The sequence below is a fragment of the Dermochelys coriacea genome, chromosome 25 (genome assembly GCF_009764565.3).
Source record: "Dermochelys coriacea isolate rDerCor1 chromosome 25, rDerCor1.pri.v4, whole genome shotgun sequence".
NCBI lineage: Eukaryota > Metazoa > Chordata > Testudines > Dermochelyidae > Dermochelys > Dermochelys coriacea.
The window spans coordinates 8,972,493-8,992,584 of NC_050092.1; the positions used below are offsets into that span (position 1 = coordinate 8,972,493).

Below are 20,092 nucleotides of genomic sequence, written 5' to 3' on the forward strand. Positions count from 1 at the left end.
GAGATTTGTCTGAGCTGAGTCTGCAAGCGTTCCTCATTGGATGGTAAATTCAATTAGGGAATGCTACCTGCCCAGGGGGATTTCACCGCTCTGCTCTCAGAAAGCCTACAGCTCTCAAAGCTCTTTCAAGATGCTGTTAGCTCTCTCTCCCTTGGACAACTCTGCCTCTCGTCCTTCACATGGTGATGCTGCTTCCTAAGCCCCATTTCATCTTTCGTCCATCCCCACCGTGACCGAAACGAGCTGCAAGCTCCTCAAAGGCCACACATTACTGGATAGCACTCTGGCAATGAGGCCTTATCAAAGATGCCAACTAAATCATGCCAACTCCAGCCCCACTCAGTTCAGAAAATGCTGCTCTGAATAGAAACCAAACGGGAGAATCCTCCTCATGCTGCACAGGAGCCTGAGAAGAGACAGCTCCTGCGTGCTGGAAGCTGTGACAGGAAGGTGTTTGCATGCCCCACTGAAAAAGGGATTCGCTTGGCAATGTGTTTCCCCCCTCAAGCAGGGGCTCCATGTAGGGGAAGGCTGTGGTTCTGGTAATAAGTGGGTCAGTACCTGCAGTGCACTACAATCGGGCCAGCATCAGGAGGGTTGCAGGTTTTGACCCGTCTCAGGAAAGCCAGGAATGGGGTGGGGTACTCAGGGACGCCATGATCAGGCCATGCTGTGAACTGGAATTGGCGCACCTCTCTCTTCTCACTGGAGCCATTCTGCAGAGTGGCAGAGGAATCAAGAATAACGTGTGAGCTAAGCAAGGGCCATGAGACGCACATGGCAAGTTACAGAACGTAGGAATGGGACAACAGAGAGAGAGACGTGGCATCGGAGAGAAATGTCACCTTGTGAAGGGAGAATGTCCGAACACAGAACGTGGCCAATTCAATAGTGTCTAGTAAGGTCACTTGGATCATCCCATAGGTCTCCGTGCCCCGGCCTGGCCAGTATTGGTCACACTTGATCTAGAAAACAAAAGTCACCGATGAGTTTGGGAACACAGTCCAAAGAGCACAGTATGTAGCATGGGATGCTCACTACAGCCTTCAAGCCACGGAAATTAAAGATGGGCCCCTGGCAAGGGAGAGCGAAACAGTAAGAAGTACTGCTTGCTGACGCGTCAGAATAGGGAGAGACCCCACAGATTCAGTTCTATGTCCTTTGTGCATCAAGCGCTGCTTCTGCTCACAGAGCTGGAGCGTTGAGGCACATTGGTGGTCTGATGCCTGATGAATTAGAATGATTCTGAATGGCAGAACACTCGGAAGAATATTACACAAGATAAAAGGACTCTAACCTTGCCACTGGATCTAACATGGGGCCAGGCTCAGAGCATGTTCCCTCTTCCCTTAGAGCAGTGAAAGGATCTAAGACTTCCCAGGTGGACAGTATTTTCACAACGAACCAGTTCTTGCAGGGGGCCAGCAAGGCAGGTAGAAATCTCCCAAAGGAGCAGATGAGGGCTGCAGATCAGAGAGATTGCTGCTCCCCACCTCTCCACATGCACCTCCCTTGGGGTCTCCACCTCTCCCCCTCCACAGCACCTCCCCAGATCACGACTAGCCAGCCATCTTGCCAAAGTTTCTCACCCGAGATTTCTCCTCAAGCTTTGTCATCATCACAACAGTAGCTGAGCGCTGCTCCCACACCATCCGCCAGAAGTCTCCAAAGGTCTCCGGCAGAGGGCCCTGGGTGGCAATGTAGGCATTCTGCTTTCGGTAGCCATCGATGTAGTTGGCGTTAATGTAGTCACTGCCCACAATCCCTGCATTGAAGTGGCAAAGAGAGTCAGTTGATTTCACCTTACGGGGCGGGGGGGGGGGGGGAGTTTTGAAGCAGCTTGAATTCCTTATCGGAGATAGCGGGTGAGTTCTCCAGCTGGGGTAAATCAGCAACCAAGTTACCTCAGCTGAGGATCTGGCAAAGGACATCTCCACTAGACAGCTACTTTTGGAGGAGGCTGGGAGGGGGGATATCAAATACTAAGCCTGGCGTATCTTATTTATACTGCACTAGCACCTAGGAGCTGAAGTCATGGACCAGAGTCATGGTGCTAGGCGCTGCACAAACACAAACAAAAAGATAGTCCCTGCACTAAGGGCTTACAATCTTCTGGGGCCAAATATGCATCTGGTTAATGAGACGCACAGTTCATAGAAGAGTCCCACCCCAGCGGGTTGGGTTGACGCCGCATACATGCTTCTACGGCATGGGTTTCTGAAGCAGAGAGTCAGGACTCCCTGGATCATTTGTGGATGAGCCCATCTCCACAGTGACTGGATGAGGCATGCAAAACAGGGCTGGGGTCTGCAGAGGAAGTAGGTGGCTTGGAAATTACAGACAGTAACTTGCTGTAAAGCATGAGCTGTGATTTTGGGGATGTTTTTTCGTTCACACCGATTTATAGCTGCCTGCCTGAGTCTTTGGTGAAGCGTTTTTAGGTGGGTGGTGAAAAGCAGGATGCACCGCAGGAAGAGAGCCACATTTTACTTAAAATGGACCATGCCACATGTCTGTCTTACAGGTCAGAGTTAGAGATCCACTTGTGATCGGCAAAGAGGACTACTGCTGTGTGGAGATTTGTCCCGTAACTCCTTAAACACAGCTGCTGGCAGTATCAGCAGGTTTTTGTTAACCTAAGATTTGCCAGGGTAGGGAAATGCTGAATTCAAGTTTGGGGGGGTGGGGAATGGGTTTCTCGTCCTCTTTTCCGCTGCTGCCAACAGGGTTAGCCTGGTTTATGTGCGACGTTAAACCCACTCAGAATTGCCTGCCAGTCTTCAAAGGCAGTGGGTAATTTCAGGTGCTTGGGGAAACAGCCTTTGATTGAATTTCTGGAGGCCTCCCTCCTCCAAAATTTAAAAATTCCAAGTGGAAGAGCAGTTGCGTAGCAGCAGCAGGAGCGTCAACAAAGGCTGAGCTTCTGGAATTAATCTCCCGCTGCCCCCTTGGGCCGGCTGTGTCATTTGAAATGGTGGCTGGGAGCTCGGGCGATGTTTTGCTGCGTAACAGGCTTTGTTGCAGAGAAGTCGTTGAACGAAAACTACCGCCTCCTCTTCACTGGGCACAGCTGACACACTGCAGACTTGACAAAAGCAGAATTTAAAGAACTTTAAAAAAAAACAAACACCCAACTCCAGGCTGCTGGGAGGGAACCTGCCAGCTAGTGCAGAGGAAAGGACTTTGGCTTCAGTAAGTCTCTGTGCAGACCATTCTTCAAGTGGGGTTGCAAATCTGCTCCTGTCTGCCTTGCCAGTTCCTCCTCTGTTCTACCGCCCAGCCTGAGTTAAGGGCATGAAAACAGCTGGATGATGGGTGCATGAGACAGGAAGAAAACTGCTGACTGGGAACTGGTGGAACAAAACATGCCTCCTCTCCCAGTGCTTTTGGGTACTGCCCAGTGTGACACAGCTGCAGGCTCATTTCTATGCACAGCCTAACGCAGAGCTGTCTGGGTGGAGGGTGGAATGGAAGAAGAAGAAGAACACGCAACACTCAAGCACAGAGCTTAACATTCTCCAGCCGCTCACTGGATGGCCTTGCTGGGAGTGCAGTGTCTGGATTACTAGGGGAAGCACATGACTGGAAACAGTTACCATCTGGTGGCTCTTCAGTGCCTGTGTAAGACAACTTGGGACCTAGTCCCATTCGTAGCATGCACAACCCCACACCACTTCGTTGGCAGAGGTGCCAAGCCCCAACGGAGCCATGAAGACAGAACGCCCCATCTTGCCAGGGTTGCAGCATGTTGGCTGAGCAGGAGAGAAGCTTGCTCCACCACTGCCGGTGCTGTATCTGTTCTGGAGATAGACAGAAGTGCCTAGACCCATGGTACTCAATCCGTGGCCCAAAGGCCGCTGGGCCCGCGGGGTCGGGGGTGCGAGCTGCCCCATCGCCTGGTGTGGCAGGGTCCGGAGGCCCCGCTGCCCAGTGGGGTCCAGGCTCGGGGCTGCCGTGTGGTGGGGTCAGGGTAGGGGCTGCCCCACAGCCCCGCACCTGGGGTCCACTCCTGGCACCACTCTGTGGATGGGCATAGGAGTCTGTAGGGTGGGGGGGGAGGGCTCTGTTGTTCTCAACCTGCAGCCCAGATAACACACTGTGGGCTGTATACTGGCCCACAGCGATAAACAGGTTGGTCTAGACCATAGGGCTGTCAAGGCAGCACCTTTTAGCAGTTTGAACACTAAACATAACTAAAGCCTGCACCTGTGCTGGCATCAGACGCTCCCTGGGCTTTGGGCAGAGTCAGACTGTTCCCTGCTGCAAGCCAGGTGTTGGCTGAAAATATCAGGAATTCTCTCTCTCTCTTCCAGTGAATACGACAATGTGACTTTTGAAAGCCTAACTCTACAATTTAAATGGCTCATGCAATATTAGTTTCAGACGGAAAACAAGCTGAGACACAGTCATCTTCGTAATGAGAAATGCTAGAAATCCTCCTTCAGCAACAGCCAGGGCTGATCCAAATCGATGCTGGTTTCTTGGCAGATCTCCATTATCATGGTTCCCTCAGAAATGGAAATGCCACTCCCCTGGAATTATTTTTGGAAAGGGACTGATTCTAGCCATTCACCTTATCCCTAGAATTTCTCCACTAACTTTTAACACCAGCTGGGGGGGAGGGGGGGTCACTAGAACTTGTCCCAGGCCTGCTCTTGGTGCCTAGATGGACAGTTCTTGACTGAAGAAGGCCAACCATGAACGGCACATCCCCTGACAAGACACGAGGGTGAGAGGCTTTAGAGCAGAACGTCACATCAGTGGCAGCCATCCAAGGGAGCCCAACTGCAGGGACTCTATTAGAGCAACAGCTTTTTTCTCCACAAGAGCATCTCTCATCCCAGTTTGCAAATTGGTGGTTGTGTTGAGAGCCAGGAGCTGCACAGTTTATTGCAAGTCTTCTGACTACCTCAGTCCACATGTCAATTCAGGGAACTGCTTAGGAAAGGGCCTGGAGGACATGAAGCCACATGTTACTGCTAATTAGCACTTTAGTGGAAAGGGTTTTTTGAGGGAGGCTTCCAGTTTTGCCTTGAATATTCGACGAGGAGCAGACCCAGCACCGCTAGTGTCAAAAGGTCACTCCAAGCCTGCCACTGATTCTGAAAGCACCACCACCACCCATCCTCGGGTTTCCCCCAACCAGTATATGGTCTGGATTCTTCCCGTTACTTGGGAGTACATCCAGCTGGGAGCTAGATCAGGCTAACCTTCAAGTAAAGGAAACACAGCTTCTAAATAAATGCTCCTTTGAAACTAAGGATGCAGGGAGTGTGACCAAGATCAGAATGTATTCTCATGACAGGACCCTGCCAGGGACCTGGTGAGAGGACACAGAGCAGAGAGCAGTATCATGGGACACTGTGGACCACAGTGCCCTGCGTTCCCCTGAAAAAACCACAGGCTACCAGTAACACCCAGGAGTAGAGATCACCACAGTTACCTTCAATGGGCAGCAGGATGACGCGGGAATGGTCATAGGCGATCACATTAGCGTAGCGGTTTTTGGGCTTGTTCACTTCAAGGTTTGAGTGCTCCCATGTGAATTGCTGGCCAGGGTCAATGGACTGGAAGAATCAGGAAAGAGAAAAATGTCGTCAGAAAGGAGGAGCCGTGGGGGGTCAGCTCTGCGCATCCTGCTGCTGCGGGTTGAGTCTGGGCTCTGCAGCTCTAGCCAAAGAATGGAATGCTGCTCTCCATCCTTCACCCCCAGGAACAGTAACTGACCCTCCCCTCACTGCTTTCAGTATCATCACGGTGACACAGTGGGACTGCCCCCCATCTCCTTTTCTGTAACATGCCCCAGGGGCACTTGGGATATTTTCCATTACAATGCAAACAAAACACAAGCCCAATGCAATTTGAGACTGCACATATAGAGGCATCAAGTCAAGGAGCAGGTAGGCAAAAACACTTCCTCTCCATGCCGCTGTGGTACAACAGTGCCTAGAATTATTATTCTGGCTTTCCCTTATGGGCACCGTATTACCAAAAATAGATTGACAACTGGGAAAGAGCTGGGACAAGAGCAACAGATATAACCGGGGGGGACACCAAAGGGATGGATTTATGAGGAATAAACGGAAAAGCAAAATCTATATATTTTAGCTAAGAAATTATTAAAAAGAGAGACTTAACTCTACCAGTACCAGATGGGATGGGACAAGGGATTATAACAAAGCATAATGGAATAAAAGTAAGAGAGGGAAAAATTAAGGTAAATATCAGGGAAACCCTTCCTTATCAGTGAGGGGTATTCGACAGTGGGAAGGGAACTGTCCTGTTCCAAGAAAAGTGGTGGAAGCAGCATTGTTTGGGATATTTGAAAACTGGACGGCGCATTGAAGAGCAGGGAACATTTTTGCATGAGCAAAGTAATGGACAAGAAGACCTGGGAGGGCTTGACCCTGTAACAGTTGGCATGTGCTCATTTGGCAAGAGAAGAAGTGGTGCCTCTCCCAGGTCAGACAAGGTTTAAGGAATCTGGTCCTAAGACACTGAATCAACAGCAGCTCTTTTCTGGAAGGATAAAGGGGGGAACAGTGGAATACATTGGAGAGATAAATCTTCTCCCCGCCTGTCCCAATGATTTATGCCAAGGTTGGTGGTTTTTTAAGTCCAGCTGTCCCAGATATGGAAATTAGGTTAATTATGTTTACCTCTAAATCCTCACCCAGAGAATTAAATAAAATTCGGACTTAATTCCACCATCATTTTGGAGTCTGAGGTTGGGTGGGGGTGTCCTCCAGTTGGAGCTTGGCAGTGGCACATTCCACAGTACTCCCTGCTGTTCACTTCACAGCCTGCCTGTGCCCCTCCTAGGGGGTCAGGATTTTGTGGGGACAGGCATACATCATGCATGCGCTGTTTGGACCAGTAGCCTCCAGTTCCCACGAGCATGGGCTCTGGACCCTTGCTGTGCACCCACAGGCAATTGCGAGTTCCCTTGCTCTCCACTTGGCACCCTAACCTCCACGGTTTCCATTCTCCTCTGGCATGGCTTAGATCTGGTGCTCTTGGCATGTATGTTATAAGCCATGCAGCTGAGAGGTGGTGGAAAAGCTGGTACAAAACCGCAAGACACTAACATCCTCTCACTCTCTTGCTGCAGAGCATTTCTAACTAATGGGTATTTATACTGTTGTAATGTGTCTGTTTGCTCTCGATCCCTCTAATCTTGCCTCGCTTTCATTTCATTAGTGTTGTTTGTTTAGTGCTGGCTCCCCAACTAGGGGAGGTTTTGCTGGAACTAAGCCAGGGCACTTGGGAGATTACATTATGCAAATTAGACTTTGAAATCTGAATAGAGCATATTAACGGGCTTCTGGCTTCCATGCACCCCCCAAACTCTGAGATGGGGGTGAAAGACCCCAATAGAGCCAAAGGATCTTCCCCCAACACACCTCCTACGGCGGGGAGCTGTCTATAGAGCATCACTGATATGCGTCAGAAGAGCTAAGTGATAAAACTCACAACCAATCACCCCTTCCTTTCTGTTTATGAGCCAGACAGTCTAGAATTTAATCATTTGCCTAGCAACGACCAGCACGTATTATGAACAAATAATTTAATCGTCTGGTCAGTTTGCAATTTATGTAACTTCAGTCCTGGAGTAAGCTGGGACAATCGATTGTGACATCTGCACTTGGTGCCGGGATTTAACTCACTAACCAACACTGCGCGAACCTAGTTTTATGGGCAAACACACACCTCTGAAACTTGCTTCCAGTGACATTCGAGCTACCAATTGGCTTTGGCTAACACTTGAGTGCACGGCGCCAGAGCATTTTTGCAGAGAACGGAAATGGGAGCTTCTTGGATGTGGGCGAATCAAAATGCAAACTGGAGTAGTGACTGAGGTCTGGGGTTTTATTTATCCTATTCTCTCCAAGGGCCCTGTTAGTAACTGCCCATACTGGGACACAGAGCTATCAGTGATATGAAGGAGAGCAATAGACAGTCCTCTGTGCTATTAGCAATGGACGCCTAATTCCCCTTGCTTCAGGAGAGCTGGCTGAGGCTCACAGATTTTCCTACAACCTGTAGGTCTCCATAGGTATTTGAAAACTCCTCAGGATGCGCTCTTGGGAGCCCCAGTTACAGACCAAGACCAATTGTGCAAGGCACTGTTCAAACACAGACGAAAATGTTGCTCCCTGCCCCAAAGATCTTGCAATCCAAATACTGCACATGAATTTGTCTACATTACACGGTTTGCTCTCTGCAGCCCAGTCCAGCAGAGCACTTGAGCAGGTCACTGACTGCAACTTGAATACATATGTCCACAAAATTAAGCCTGTGCCTAATTGCATTGCTGGATTGGGGTCTGGGTGGATTTCCTCGGCCCATGCTTCTGAGGGCCCACCCAGCGTGCCCTTTGTTGCCCGTACCTCATACTCTTGGGATAATTTCAAGTTGTCGTTGGCTTTGAGATGCTCCGTGTGTTCTGCCAGCTCGGAGATGGGGATTGGTGGGTGGTTGAGCATACCTAGCAGAAAAGACAGCGGGAGAAAAGAAATCTCATTTAATTAAAAAAAACAAAACAAAAAACAAAACAAAAAAAACCACCCACCACCAATTGTCAATGTTGCATATTTTATAGGGGAAAAAATAAAAACAAGAAAAAAATTACAATGTGAGATCTGCAATGAAAGGAGGGAGGTTAGAAGAGAGACGATTCAGGGCTCGAAATTGTGTCCTTGGAAGTAAAAAGGAAAATGAGAGCTTTCCCCAGTGATGGCCCCATTCTCAACATTTACCAAAAGAAAATAAAAAGGGAAAAAACAAATCCAAAGAGCAGATGCTTGTTAGCGATTCCAGGAGTGGACTTGAAACGAGCAAACTCTGCCAAAGGAAACCTACGCAGCAAATGTCACAGCACTCAGCATGGTCGTAAACAAACACTGACTCAAAGACAGGGACGGGGCAGAATTCTTGCTGACCGATGATAATGGGTGGGTGGGGAGGGGAGTGCAGATGGGAGAGAGTTGAGGAGGCTTTTCAAAGTTGTTGTTGTGGCTCTGCGTGTGATAATAAACCCCTCTAAAGCTCACTGGGGAGCATATTGGCCTAGGGCTCCACGCAAACACCCCAGGGCTGGGTCAAATGCCCTTAATCCGGAGCCTTCCTGTCCAGCATAAAGGAAATGTTACATCATTCTGGGAACGCCGCTCCTCTCCCCACCAAAATGCCAAGCACATGTTCAGCGCATCACTGTGAAGAGGCTCATTCCACAGCATGCCTGGCCAGTGGCCAACTCTTCCCACTGCTCTTTCCTCTGGGTCCCTTGACCAGCCCTTGAACGATCCTGCAGGGACAAAGGCCACCACTGTAGACAGACTCCATGGGCCTGTTCCGGTGATGCCACACTCTGATCGAAGTGGCACCAGAAAGGGGCGCGTTTCACCTTCCAGGACAAAAGGAGGATGCCCCTTGCCCTCTCCAAACTTGGCACCTCATCAGCGGTTTGCCAGAGCATCCCTAAGCCCCACTGCGCTGAGTTCTGGATGGCATGGGTCTCTGAATGCAAAGGGAGCTCCCTCTGCGTCAACATGGATGTGTCTGGCAAGAGCCATGAAAAGGGATCACGCTGCACCTTTTCTATGACGTTTGGGTCTGAAGGAGGTTGTCACAGCGGACTAATGAGATTGATGGCAGGGCTTGGTCAGGAACTGGACTGAAAATCATACTAATCTGTGCATCCTGCTTTAAGATTTGTAGCTAGGATGACTGGAGAAGGGACAGCGGAAAAGGTGGTTGGGGGCGTGTGAAGTCAAGTTCACGCAATGGGGCCTCCCACCACCCATCCCTTACTCTCAAGCGCTCAAATAGAAACCTGCGTGGAAAAGCTTTTCATGCTCTGCTCATCTGTATCAAATCACCCTGGCTGAGACACAACAAAGGTATTGAGGCACCTAACTTCCACTGATTGCAATGGGAATGAGGCAAATAAACACCTGAGAAGATCTGGGCCCTCGTTCCAGCAGCATCTCCACTCCGCTGCCTGCCAGCCAAGACACGGGCAACCTTTTGAGAAGCCACCGCATTGCCCCCCGCCCCGAATGGAAAGGGGAGTAGGAGAGGTGGGAGCCATGGAGAATTTCGAGCCCCGTTGGTGGCGTGTGTGACAAAGTAAGTAGCGGCGGCAGCAGCATGGTCAGTTACTCTGAAAACTCAGCACAGAGATGGCAAAGCAAGCATGACAATCCTCAGTTTTACAGTGTGTTTTTCACTCCCAAGGCCACAGATTGGGCTCACCACAGACAGAAGAAGGCTTGGCCCAAGATCGGTGTCCCGAGTCAGACGCCTTTATTCCCAAACTAACTAATCATCCCTTCCGGAATTGGACACCCAGGCAGAAAATGGAGACACGCAGGATAAAAAACATAAATAAAACCAGGAGGCAAAAGATATAATAGAAGGTAAGCTGGACCAGTCAGGCCCAACCGGGTCAGGTTAGAACGTTTCTCCCGGCTCGTGGAAGGAAGGGGTCATAGCCAGTGGGTTTCTAGTTTGCCTGATTCTCTACACACCTCTTGCTGACCTCAGACGAGAGTCTCCCGCGTTCCACCCCAGAGACAGCTGTGTTTCAGTGATGGAAGTGAAGTGTTTCATTCATCTACATCTAGCTCATAAAGAGCTTTGGGACCCTTTTGGCCAAGTGTCGGCCTCTCCATGCATAGAAGAAGTGACTCACTATGCTAACATTATAATAAACATTCAGCGCAGAACCCTCACTTTCTCCTTCTGCCCTATCTGAGAGTAAGAGGTAGGTGCTGCAGAGGGCCAGAAACTTCCCTTGATCATTAGAGCAAATTGAGCCCTATTCAGAACCATCATTGGCAACATAATAAATTGTTTCCAGATCTGTACACATTACTCCTCCCGCTGACTTCCTCCCACCTGCGGCGGAAGGCAGCAAGGCAGGCAGCCAGCATATGGGCCAGCTGCCACCATCTGAATCTGACTCTGCTGGGAGGAGCTACAGATTATTAGCTGAAGTGCAATTAGAAACAGAGTCGTAAATTAAATCCCAAACAATAAATATACAGGTTAAAAAAAAATAACAGGAGCAAAAAAAAAAAAAAGCAAGAAAACCAGAGGGTCACAGGCTAGTTAGTCCCAGTACGAGGTCTCTGTCCATCCCATCACACAGAGGATGATGGGAAAGGCCCCATCGAAGATCTGCACCACGGAAGTCACATTCTCCTTTAATGGATTTCAGGAGATGTTTCCTTTGTCAGAGTTCCAGCGAAAAGCCTCAGCCTTTATCCAACCTCAGACATCTCAGGCTCCCTGCATCAGCGTGTCCCTGCCCACCCCCCACATTCGTAAACCAACAGCTGAGAGAGCCTGGGAACTGGCTTCTCTCCTGGTCTCTTAGGACAGACATCCCCATGTCAGATCAATTCCGAGGGTTCTTTATAAGGAAAATAGGCTGGAATTCTCTGAAATGAGTAAACACTTTCCTGGCCAGGCTGCCAGGCACATCAGGGTTTCCCGTAAGATCCTGAAATGCACTGTGTCGAGGGGGAGAGGTAAGATATGGGTTTGGATTAAGCAAGCAGCTGGTAATGTCATTTCGCAGAGGAGCACAGATGGGTTCATCTGGGACCACCCCTGTACGGAGAGGAGAGGGTCCTTTCAGCTCAGTGCCAACAATGGACTAAATTGTCTAGAGCCCTGTTCCAACCCCATCATCCAAGCAAAGGCTTTAGAGCTGCATCTGCAGCTCCTACTGAAGTCAGTGTGTGTTGGAAGCACCTAGCCAAGGGGTAAATAACCACTTAACATGCCAAAAGGACTTAGGAGCCTGGATCCCAGCTTCTACCTGGTCAAAGTCTTAGAGCAGGTCTCATCTCGCATTTCAATCATTTGAGCTTCTCTAATCTTATCACTCTACTCTCTGTGTACCAGCCAACTCCGCAGAAATATCACCCGAACATCTGGTGCAGGCCACAGCTTGTTTATCTTAGCAAACTCCCTGCAGTTGGATGGTGCTTTTTGTGAAAAAGGAGAGCGGAGGAGTATGGTCTTTGGCTACAGTCTTCCCTTTACCCATACAACGGAGCAACAAACACACACGCAGACCAGTGTACATAGAGCTGCTTTCTCCCACAGATCAGAATGATGCACATTTAGCCAAGCTTTTGAGGACTGTTCTAAGTTCAGACTTGAAACACCTTTAACATGGGAGCCTTGAAACCCAGATTTTTCTCCTGAAAGAGAATGAGACAGACAGAGGGACGGACAGTGTCTCTTAAGTTAACCACTAGGAACTCCGTCCCTATGTTACTGTCGCCACTACTGTCACTTTGACAAGGCCTGCATTTGGTACTGTAAAACTGGAAGCGCGGTCAGACAAACAAATGGCACAGGAGAGGGATGAGATGGCGAGCGCCACAGGAACACACAGAGTTCAGTGAAAAACAGGGAAAAAAAACAAAACAAAAAACAAAAGAAAAAACGACAAAAGAAACAAACCAACAAAAGGGGAAAAAAATGTAAACCAACAGGAACAAAAACACACAGGAACTAACTTTCAAAGTCAAACTCAGGGTCACTGAGAGGGCTGCTCAGACCAGAATCTGCAGAAAACAGTAAAAAATAAATAAATAAAAATACACTTTTTTTCTTTTTTTTAAATTTCATGCTAATCAAACGGAAAAAGCAACATAAATTTAAGAGGAAATGAAAAGTTAATTTTTTGTGCTGATTCGGAAGGGGCAGGGCCACTGAAAAGTGCTTTATTTCCCCCAACCCCGTGTGTGTACCCCCCATCCCCTCATTTGCTACTGGGGACAGAATGAAGATTCTCTGGATCACAGGGAGCCTTTACAGAGAACAGGGCAAGAGCCGGTCTTTGTGCCAGACTAGATTTTATTTTAGTGGCTACATGTACCCAGAGAGTCTCCCACCTGCAACCTGAGCCATGGATCTCTCCTCACCATCGACACACTGCAGGCTGGCATATTCAAAGGGGAACCCACCTCCCACGGAAATTCAGTGGGAGCTGGGTGCGTGACTCATTTAGGCTTCTTTGAAAATCCCCGCCTGGATTATCAGGTAAGTATTAAGATAAAGTCACCACCGCCGAACTCTCTTTGTGCAATGGTTCCCCAAGGGAAGCTGGAAGCATCACCGGCCCTGAGTGCAGGGAACTAGACTAGATGACCTACTGAGATCCTTCCAGTCCTACGATTCTATGGCCAGGGCCATTTAAAACTACATTGCACACTTCCCTGAAGGACACACTAGAGACCAATCCTGCACTGGCCAACAGGGAACTGATTTGCTGGCCTACAACAGTCCGAGATGGAAAGCGGCTTTCTGATCAAGCCATCCCTCTGCAAGGGCAGGAAAGAGTCTCCCAATAAAGAATACATCAGCTATTACACTGAGACTGACTAGCTTCTTCTGAGCTTGCTGGCTAGGGCTGAGATGGAAATGACTCCCATCTGGAGTACTTCTCTCACGTGCTGGCCTCTGCTGGCAGATGGAGCCTAGCTGTGGATGCGCCAATCGATACCTAGGTGCCAGAATGCCTGGGGAAGTGGGCACCCTAAGCTCAATGCCCAGATGTGCAAACTCCAGCCCCCTTTTGCTTCAGCTTCATTCTTCCCTGGGGTAGAGGCACTGGTATGAATGGAGTTACACCAGGGATGAATTCGCCCTCCCTGCAAAACAGGAGCTGCTCTGTGGAGCATCCCATTTGCACCCGTCATAAAGCACGTTTCCCCAGTGGGCACTTGGAAACGGTTCCTTTAACGTAACGTGAATTGCTGCCAGTTGCAGCTGGAGCTCCTCTGGGAAACTGCTTCTATGAAGGGTGGAAGGTCAGACAGAGCTGCAATAACCCAAGCTCTCCAAGCAACACTGGGCACCATCCCCACCTCTGGGATTCAGGCTGCAGGAGGACTGCAAGGGTACGCTGGACTCCATGAACCAGCAGAGAGGCAGCAGTAAGGAGCAGTACCAGCCTGGGACCCATTGTGCTCTCAGCTGAACTGCTGTAAATCCAGAAAGAAAAGGAGTACTTGTGGCACCTTAGAAACTAACAAATTTATTTGAGCATAAGCTGTAGCTCACAAAAGCTTATGCTCAAATAAATTTGTTAGTCTTTAAGTCTTTAAGCCACAAGTACTCCTTTTCTTTTTGCAAATACAGACTAACACCTCTGAAACCTGTAAATCCAGAGTAACTCCACTGATTCCGTTCCAGTTACTTTGGATTGACACTAGTGGAACAGAGCAGAGTATGGACCAGAGTTCATGACAACTCTGGCTGCTGCTGAATCTTCCTGTGTGTTCAGTCCTCAGGGGCTGCTTTGAACCCGTTGCCTTTGCTACCTAAGGAGATTCAGCCCTTACCCAGCCATAAAGCTTGGGCTGCTGGGACTGACCCTGGGGAAGGTGGCTCCCATCTCCTCGCTGTGGGAATCTGAACTGAGCATTGCCCTAGTGCTCAGCAGCAATCCTTGACCTCTGATTAGCTACCAACTTCCCAGCTCCCCCCAACCCCCAAGAAAGCTGAAGCAATCCCAAGGACAGAGATGGGCAGGGGGGAGCTGCAGAAACATTACTAACGAGCACAAAACAGCAAAAACGACAACCAGCCCCAATAGCACAACAAATTCCTTTCCAACTCCTCCTGCTCTGGGGACCCACCAGCCGCGCAGCGGGCCAGCCTGTAGGCATCGCTCTGTGCAGCAGTGCAGGTGTCCCTCTATGTGGGGAAGTGCCCGTGCTGGATGCATGTTGGTGGAGGCTTGCAGAGTTGCCATGCAGGCAGCTGACCCATGCACGTGTACGGAGGCCCATAGGTGTAGAAAGGAGAGTGCCTGGTGCCTCTCTGCAAAGTGGGTAAGTGTTTTACTAGCTGGGGAAGAAGACCAGCAGGACTGCCTAAGAGGGTGTCTACACTAAGCGAGAAAATGCTGTCTGGGCATTTGCTTGCACGAACAACTGCTTGTCTTGCTTCTCCTTGTGACGGATTCATGTGTCCGCACGACAGAGCTGTTTCGGAAGAACTATTTTGGGGCATCAGCACACAGTGCCCGTTACAGATGTCCTTGCACCAGTGCATTCTGGGAATCCTGTAGCTCCCATCCCTGAGGCCCTTGGGTAATTTCCAAATCTGAGGAACCGCACTATGAGATTGAGTCAGGAGGACTGGCTGAGTCGGGGCAGCTCCAATGCTTATGGCTGCCTATCTAACCCAGGCTGCACCAGTCCAGTTGGACCACAGCTACAGTAGTTCTAGCCATTGCAGCCTTCTGGTACAACCCATTCACAATGGCTGGAGTGGCTGTTGTGCGGAGACACAAGATGCTGCCACCTCAGAGGGCTCCAAGCATGGATTTCTTGCAGCACTCTCGCTTAGCGTAGACAGGGCTCAAGAGATTTCTCCATTATGTATTTGGCTAGAGTTGGATTGCAGCAGAGACAGCATTGCAACAGCCTTAATGCAGGCAGGAAGGGACTGGGGGAAGAGCAGTCACTCCTTTTCTCTTTCCTAGGGAGAGAGGCTGGTTTGCAGCCAGTTACCTGGAGTCTGGAAGTTGATGCGTCTCATCTCCACCGGGTCCTTGGGGTGGTGAGGAGTGATCTCAGCGTTGTTCAGGAGACATTTGGTCCGCGGCTCGGAGTCTTTCCGTTTGCTTTTAAAAACCAAAGTAGAAAGCCTGTTGGTTTGGGGCCCTTTCTGCATTTCCAACTGACTCGGGCAGGCCAGCAACCGAGTACGGACCTGGTGTAAGTGGGTGCCACTCTCAAGCGAGGCTGAGCCAAATGTAGCTATGTCCTGAATGACCTACTGGCTCAGAAAATGGGTGCAAGGCACAAAGAATGCAACTTTCACTCATGTGGCACTCAGTGGCGTTCTCCCAATGACCCTTTAAGCCAATAGCAACGTCCTGGAAGCTACTCCATCATACTTCGAGGGATACGGCCGCAAAGGCACCTGACAGGCTTTTGTATGTCAGGGGGCTTTACCTTAAACCCCACATGAGCGGCTTTTCCGCTAAAGCCTCTTATCATCTTCTCGGTTTGCAAGTTGCACACACTCAACCTAGGCTGTGTCTACACTGGCACTTTCGTCGTTAAAACTTTTGTTGCTCAGGGGTGTGAAAGAACACCCTATCCCTGAAGGATAAAAGTTTGAACAAGGAAAAGCACTGGTGTGGACAGCATTTCGTTGGCGGGAGCAGCGCTCCCGGTGATGAAGCTACCGCCCCTCGCTGGAATTGATTTTATTTTGTCGCCAGGAGAGCTCTATCTTGGTGATAAAGAGTTGCTAAACAGTGCACCTTACAATGGCGCAGCTGCAGCTTAACGTACACTGGCAACTTCATTTACAGCACTGGTCATTTACCGAGCCTTATCTACACACAAACGTACACTGTTTTAATTAAACCAAAGCTAATCCCTGGGTGGACGCTCCAAGGTCTTGTCTATATGAAAGAGTTGCCCTGCTAAAGGTGTGTTTTAAACTGATTTAGTTTTGTTGGTACCAAAGGCTGTGTGGACATGCTTAATTTGGTTTAGTTTAGATTGAACAGAAATTGGTTTAAGTCAAACTGAAATAAGACACTCTTAAATCGGAATATGCATGTCCACATAGGCTTTGGCACCAGTTTAGATATGTTAGTTTAAAAGCTGATAGAAGTTAAACACGTGTAACATTCTAGTCTTAACAAAGCCTACTTCAGCTTAAGTACCTTATTTTAGTTTAGCTTAACTTGTTCCTACTCCTGTTTGAACTTGTCTACACATAAACTTGCCCTGATTTAGTTAAACCAGTGCAAATGCCTAAATGGACACTCATATAGGTTTAAAACTATTTACATTGGTTTAGCAAATTTACAGGGGCAAACTAGGCCAACAGAAACCAGGGTTCAATTGATTTAAGAGCGTCAACACACAAAGGGCTTGTCTTCACTTAAAATGCTACAGTGGGCACAGCTGGGCTACTGCAGCTTCATGGCTGTAGTACTTAAGTGTAGACACTACCTATGCTGACGGGAGAGATTCTCCCGCTGGTGTAGGCAATCCACCTTCCCAAGAGGTGGTAGCCAGATCGACGGAAGAATTCTTCCACTCACTAGCACTGTCTACACAAGGACTTAGGTCGCTTTAACTTACCTGCACCACTCCAGAATGTGGATTTTTCACACCTGACTGATGTAGTTAAACCGACCTAATCTGTTAGTGTACCCCAGCCCAAAGTTGCACCAATTTAACTAAATCAGTTTAAAAATCCCATCTTTAGTTAAACCAGTGGAGCTGTGGGCGTAGACCAAGCCTAACGGATTTAAGATAAACCAAAATAAATCAGGTTTAAACCGAAATAAAATGTGTCCACCCAGCCTTTTGCACACCTTTAACTATACTGGTTTCAAGTCACACCAGTGCAACTGTGTGTGTAGACAAGTTCTGGTCTCGGCCAGGGGATTTTAAGCTCCAGGAGCTGGAGTCTACAGAGGCATCTGCAAAGCACAGGCTGTTCTACCCACGGCTCCGAGGCAGAAAGAAATAAGGTTTGCTTCTCGGTCTATTTAGGAACTTTCTTCGCCTAGTTGCAGACTGAGAATCTCATGTACTGTTGTAGCCCAGGTCACTTCATGGCCACTCCCTTTCCCAGTCTGCACGGCACAGAAACCCCCCCGTCTCCCATGCCTGCTGCAGCTACAGAGATGCCATTACCTACACAGAGGTGCAGAGTGTTAAATGTATTTTTAGTTGTCTTTTAAAGCCCTACTAGCTGGAGGCAGTGTGATAAGCCCAGCCTGCTCTACAAGGAGCACTGCGCGGGAATCGCAGCACTGCGCAGGCACTTTCATTCACTGCTGCTTCTGACTGGAGCCAGAATACTCATGGCCAAGCGTGTGAGTTATTTCTAGCAAAAAAATCTCACAGCCTTGGAAATTGCTGGAAAGACTCCCAGAGTTCCAGGGAAAGTCAGCGCAGAGCCACTGGACAGGGAGAGGAGACATCCCCTGGCCCTGCACTTGGCTTGGACCGCAACATGACTAGGTGCGTCTCTGCTCCATTAACCCAACATTTACAGCCACCCTCACCCTCCTCCAAGCAGGATTTGGCTTTGGCTTGAAGAGGGGCCATCCTATCATGAACAGGCAGCTGGGCTTCCCGTTGCCCCCTCTGCCTTTCCGCTGACACAAACGCGCCTGTGAGATCTTGGTATCTGCTGTCCTTTAGGGACAGTGGGAGTGGGAGTGCCCAGGACAGGAGATGAGTCAGCATGTGGGCAGAGATCTCTGCCCCAAGGCACAGCCAATCCGGTGCGGTGGGGATCTACAGAGATGCCAAACCTGGTGCTCTTACCTGTCTGGCTTGCTGTCCGGGGAGCAGTAAGTGGAAGGAAGAAAAGACAAACGTTGGGGTTAGAACGGAGTGCGAACCCCCATAACACACATGGAAAGGCGAGATCCCCAGCTCGGAGCGGCACCAACGGACGGTATTCAGACATTTCAAACCCATTGGGGATAAAGCAAAGGCGGGTGCCTAAAAACATCCCCCAAGAGCATGGGCAGAAATCTCCAGGCAGATGAAAGAGAGAGCATGGCAAAGCCTGACTGGTAGAGCCCGTATGCTGGGTGCCCCTGCTACCAGTGTCACTCTGTGACTTGAGTTGGCACAGTCACTGTCATCCCCCCTTCCTTGGCTTCCCCCTCCCCGGCCCAGTCCTTTTCCTCTAGCCATTCCCCCTCCCTTCCCCCCCCAACCCAGCACTCTACACATGGTCGGGCTGGGCCTGGGTGCTCCTGTAGCTGAGCCAAGGGCCCTGGGAGCTGATACGCGAAGGTCAGGCTAGCAAGCTGCTGCCGGAACTTGCTGCTCTTTGTGTTCATGAGCTGCCCTGGTGGCTGGCTGCACGAGGGAAGGCGGGGGGCTTTCAAGGAGCCTCCCACAAAAGCATGTTGCACCCCCACTGCTCCTCTTCTAATCTCTTTTGCGTCCCCCCTCCCGCCCCTAGCTGGAGAAGCAGCCTAATGCTCTGATCCGTGGGCTTGTGTGAAGAGCACCAGACCGAGAGCCCTGGAGGTCTCTGTTTACCCACACATTGGAGAGGCTGTGGGCATCAGCAGAACATTCCTCCACATCCCCCCCGTGCTGAACCAGAGGGGAATCACCCAATGTGAACCTCTGTCCTCTAGGAACTGGGCTGAGATCTGCCAAACCCATTTCTTTCAAGGCCACTGAACTACCACTACATGGACATGGCTTTATTGACCATGGACCTGAGCTGGATTTGAACCAGGTGATCCCATTACCAGTCCCCTGAGCCGCCCAGTCCCTCCCTATTCCCCCAGCATCTCCTTTCCCCAGCGCTCTGTAGCTCTGACCAGGGGCCAGACCCTCAGCCCAGCGACTCTGAGACAGAGCGTGCAGTGCTCTTGAGCTCCTGGGAGTGGGCACAGAGACGAGCCTTACTTTTTGTAGAGCAGGATGGCGATGACGATGCAGATGATGAAGACCACGGCAAGGACTGGCCCGATGACCCATATCAAGCCCTCCTCTCCATCAATGATTGGCTGCGGGTCGGGGTTGTCCAGCTGGATCGGGTCGGAGAAAGGACTAGCTGCGAATGTCTGGAAAACACAAAACATAATAAAACAGCATTCAGAAAGGGGTGTGGGCCTGGGAACAGCCCCAGCTTCATTCCAGAAGAGAAACCCTTATAAGGGAGATAGGCCCATAAGCTTTGGGGCAGACACCAACCACTAACACATGGGGTTAAGAAGAAACTTCCTCTATGAGCAACTTTCCCCACAGCTGTCCAGTAGGGGGGTTCTTGCACCTGCATCTGAAGGAACTGATCTAGACACTATCCGATGGGATGCTAGATTAGATGGACCAAGGAGACCCCATGTTCCCATGAACGGCCAGACTGGCTTAGCCCAAGATCCATCTAGTCCAGTGGTTCCTAACCTGCGGCCCGTGGGCTGCTTGCGGCCCAATCAGCACATAGCTTCGGCCCATGTAACATCCTCAGGGCCATACAGATAATATTGGATGCGGCCCACAATGGTAAATAGGCTGAGAACCAAGGATCTAGTCCCATATCCTGACTC

General features: G+C 49.8%; 1 protein-coding gene across 32 annotated transcripts in view; it reads right to left on the reverse strand.

Annotated features, from left to right (window-relative positions):
* PTPRS (protein tyrosine phosphatase receptor type S) overlaps positions 1–20,092 on the reverse strand; it is a 251,694-nt gene that overhangs the window by 12,340 nt on the left and 219,262 nt on the right. For 10 of the 32 annotated variants that reach the window (XM_043502564.1, XM_043502572.1, XM_043502570.1 and 7 more), the window contains 9 exons: positions 19,452–19,609; positions 18,342–18,365; positions 15,546–15,658; positions 12,540–12,587; positions 8,391–8,488; positions 5,444–5,567; positions 1,590–1,765; positions 846–965; positions 562–716 (listed from right to left, as the gene is read on the reverse strand). In XM_043502564.1, coding sequence (XP_043358499.1) covers positions 562–716; positions 846–965; positions 1,590–1,765; positions 5,444–5,567; positions 8,391–8,488; positions 12,540–12,587; positions 15,546–15,658; positions 18,342–18,365; positions 19,452–19,609 — 1,016 coding nt within the window. The remainder of the gene's footprint in view (positions 1–561; positions 717–845; positions 966–1,589; positions 1,766–5,443; positions 5,568–8,390; positions 8,489–12,539; positions 12,588–15,545; positions 15,659–18,341; positions 18,366–19,451; positions 19,610–20,092) is intronic. The other 22 variants (XM_043502577.1, XM_038383787.2, XM_038383781.2 and 19 more) reach the window with 5 other exon arrangements.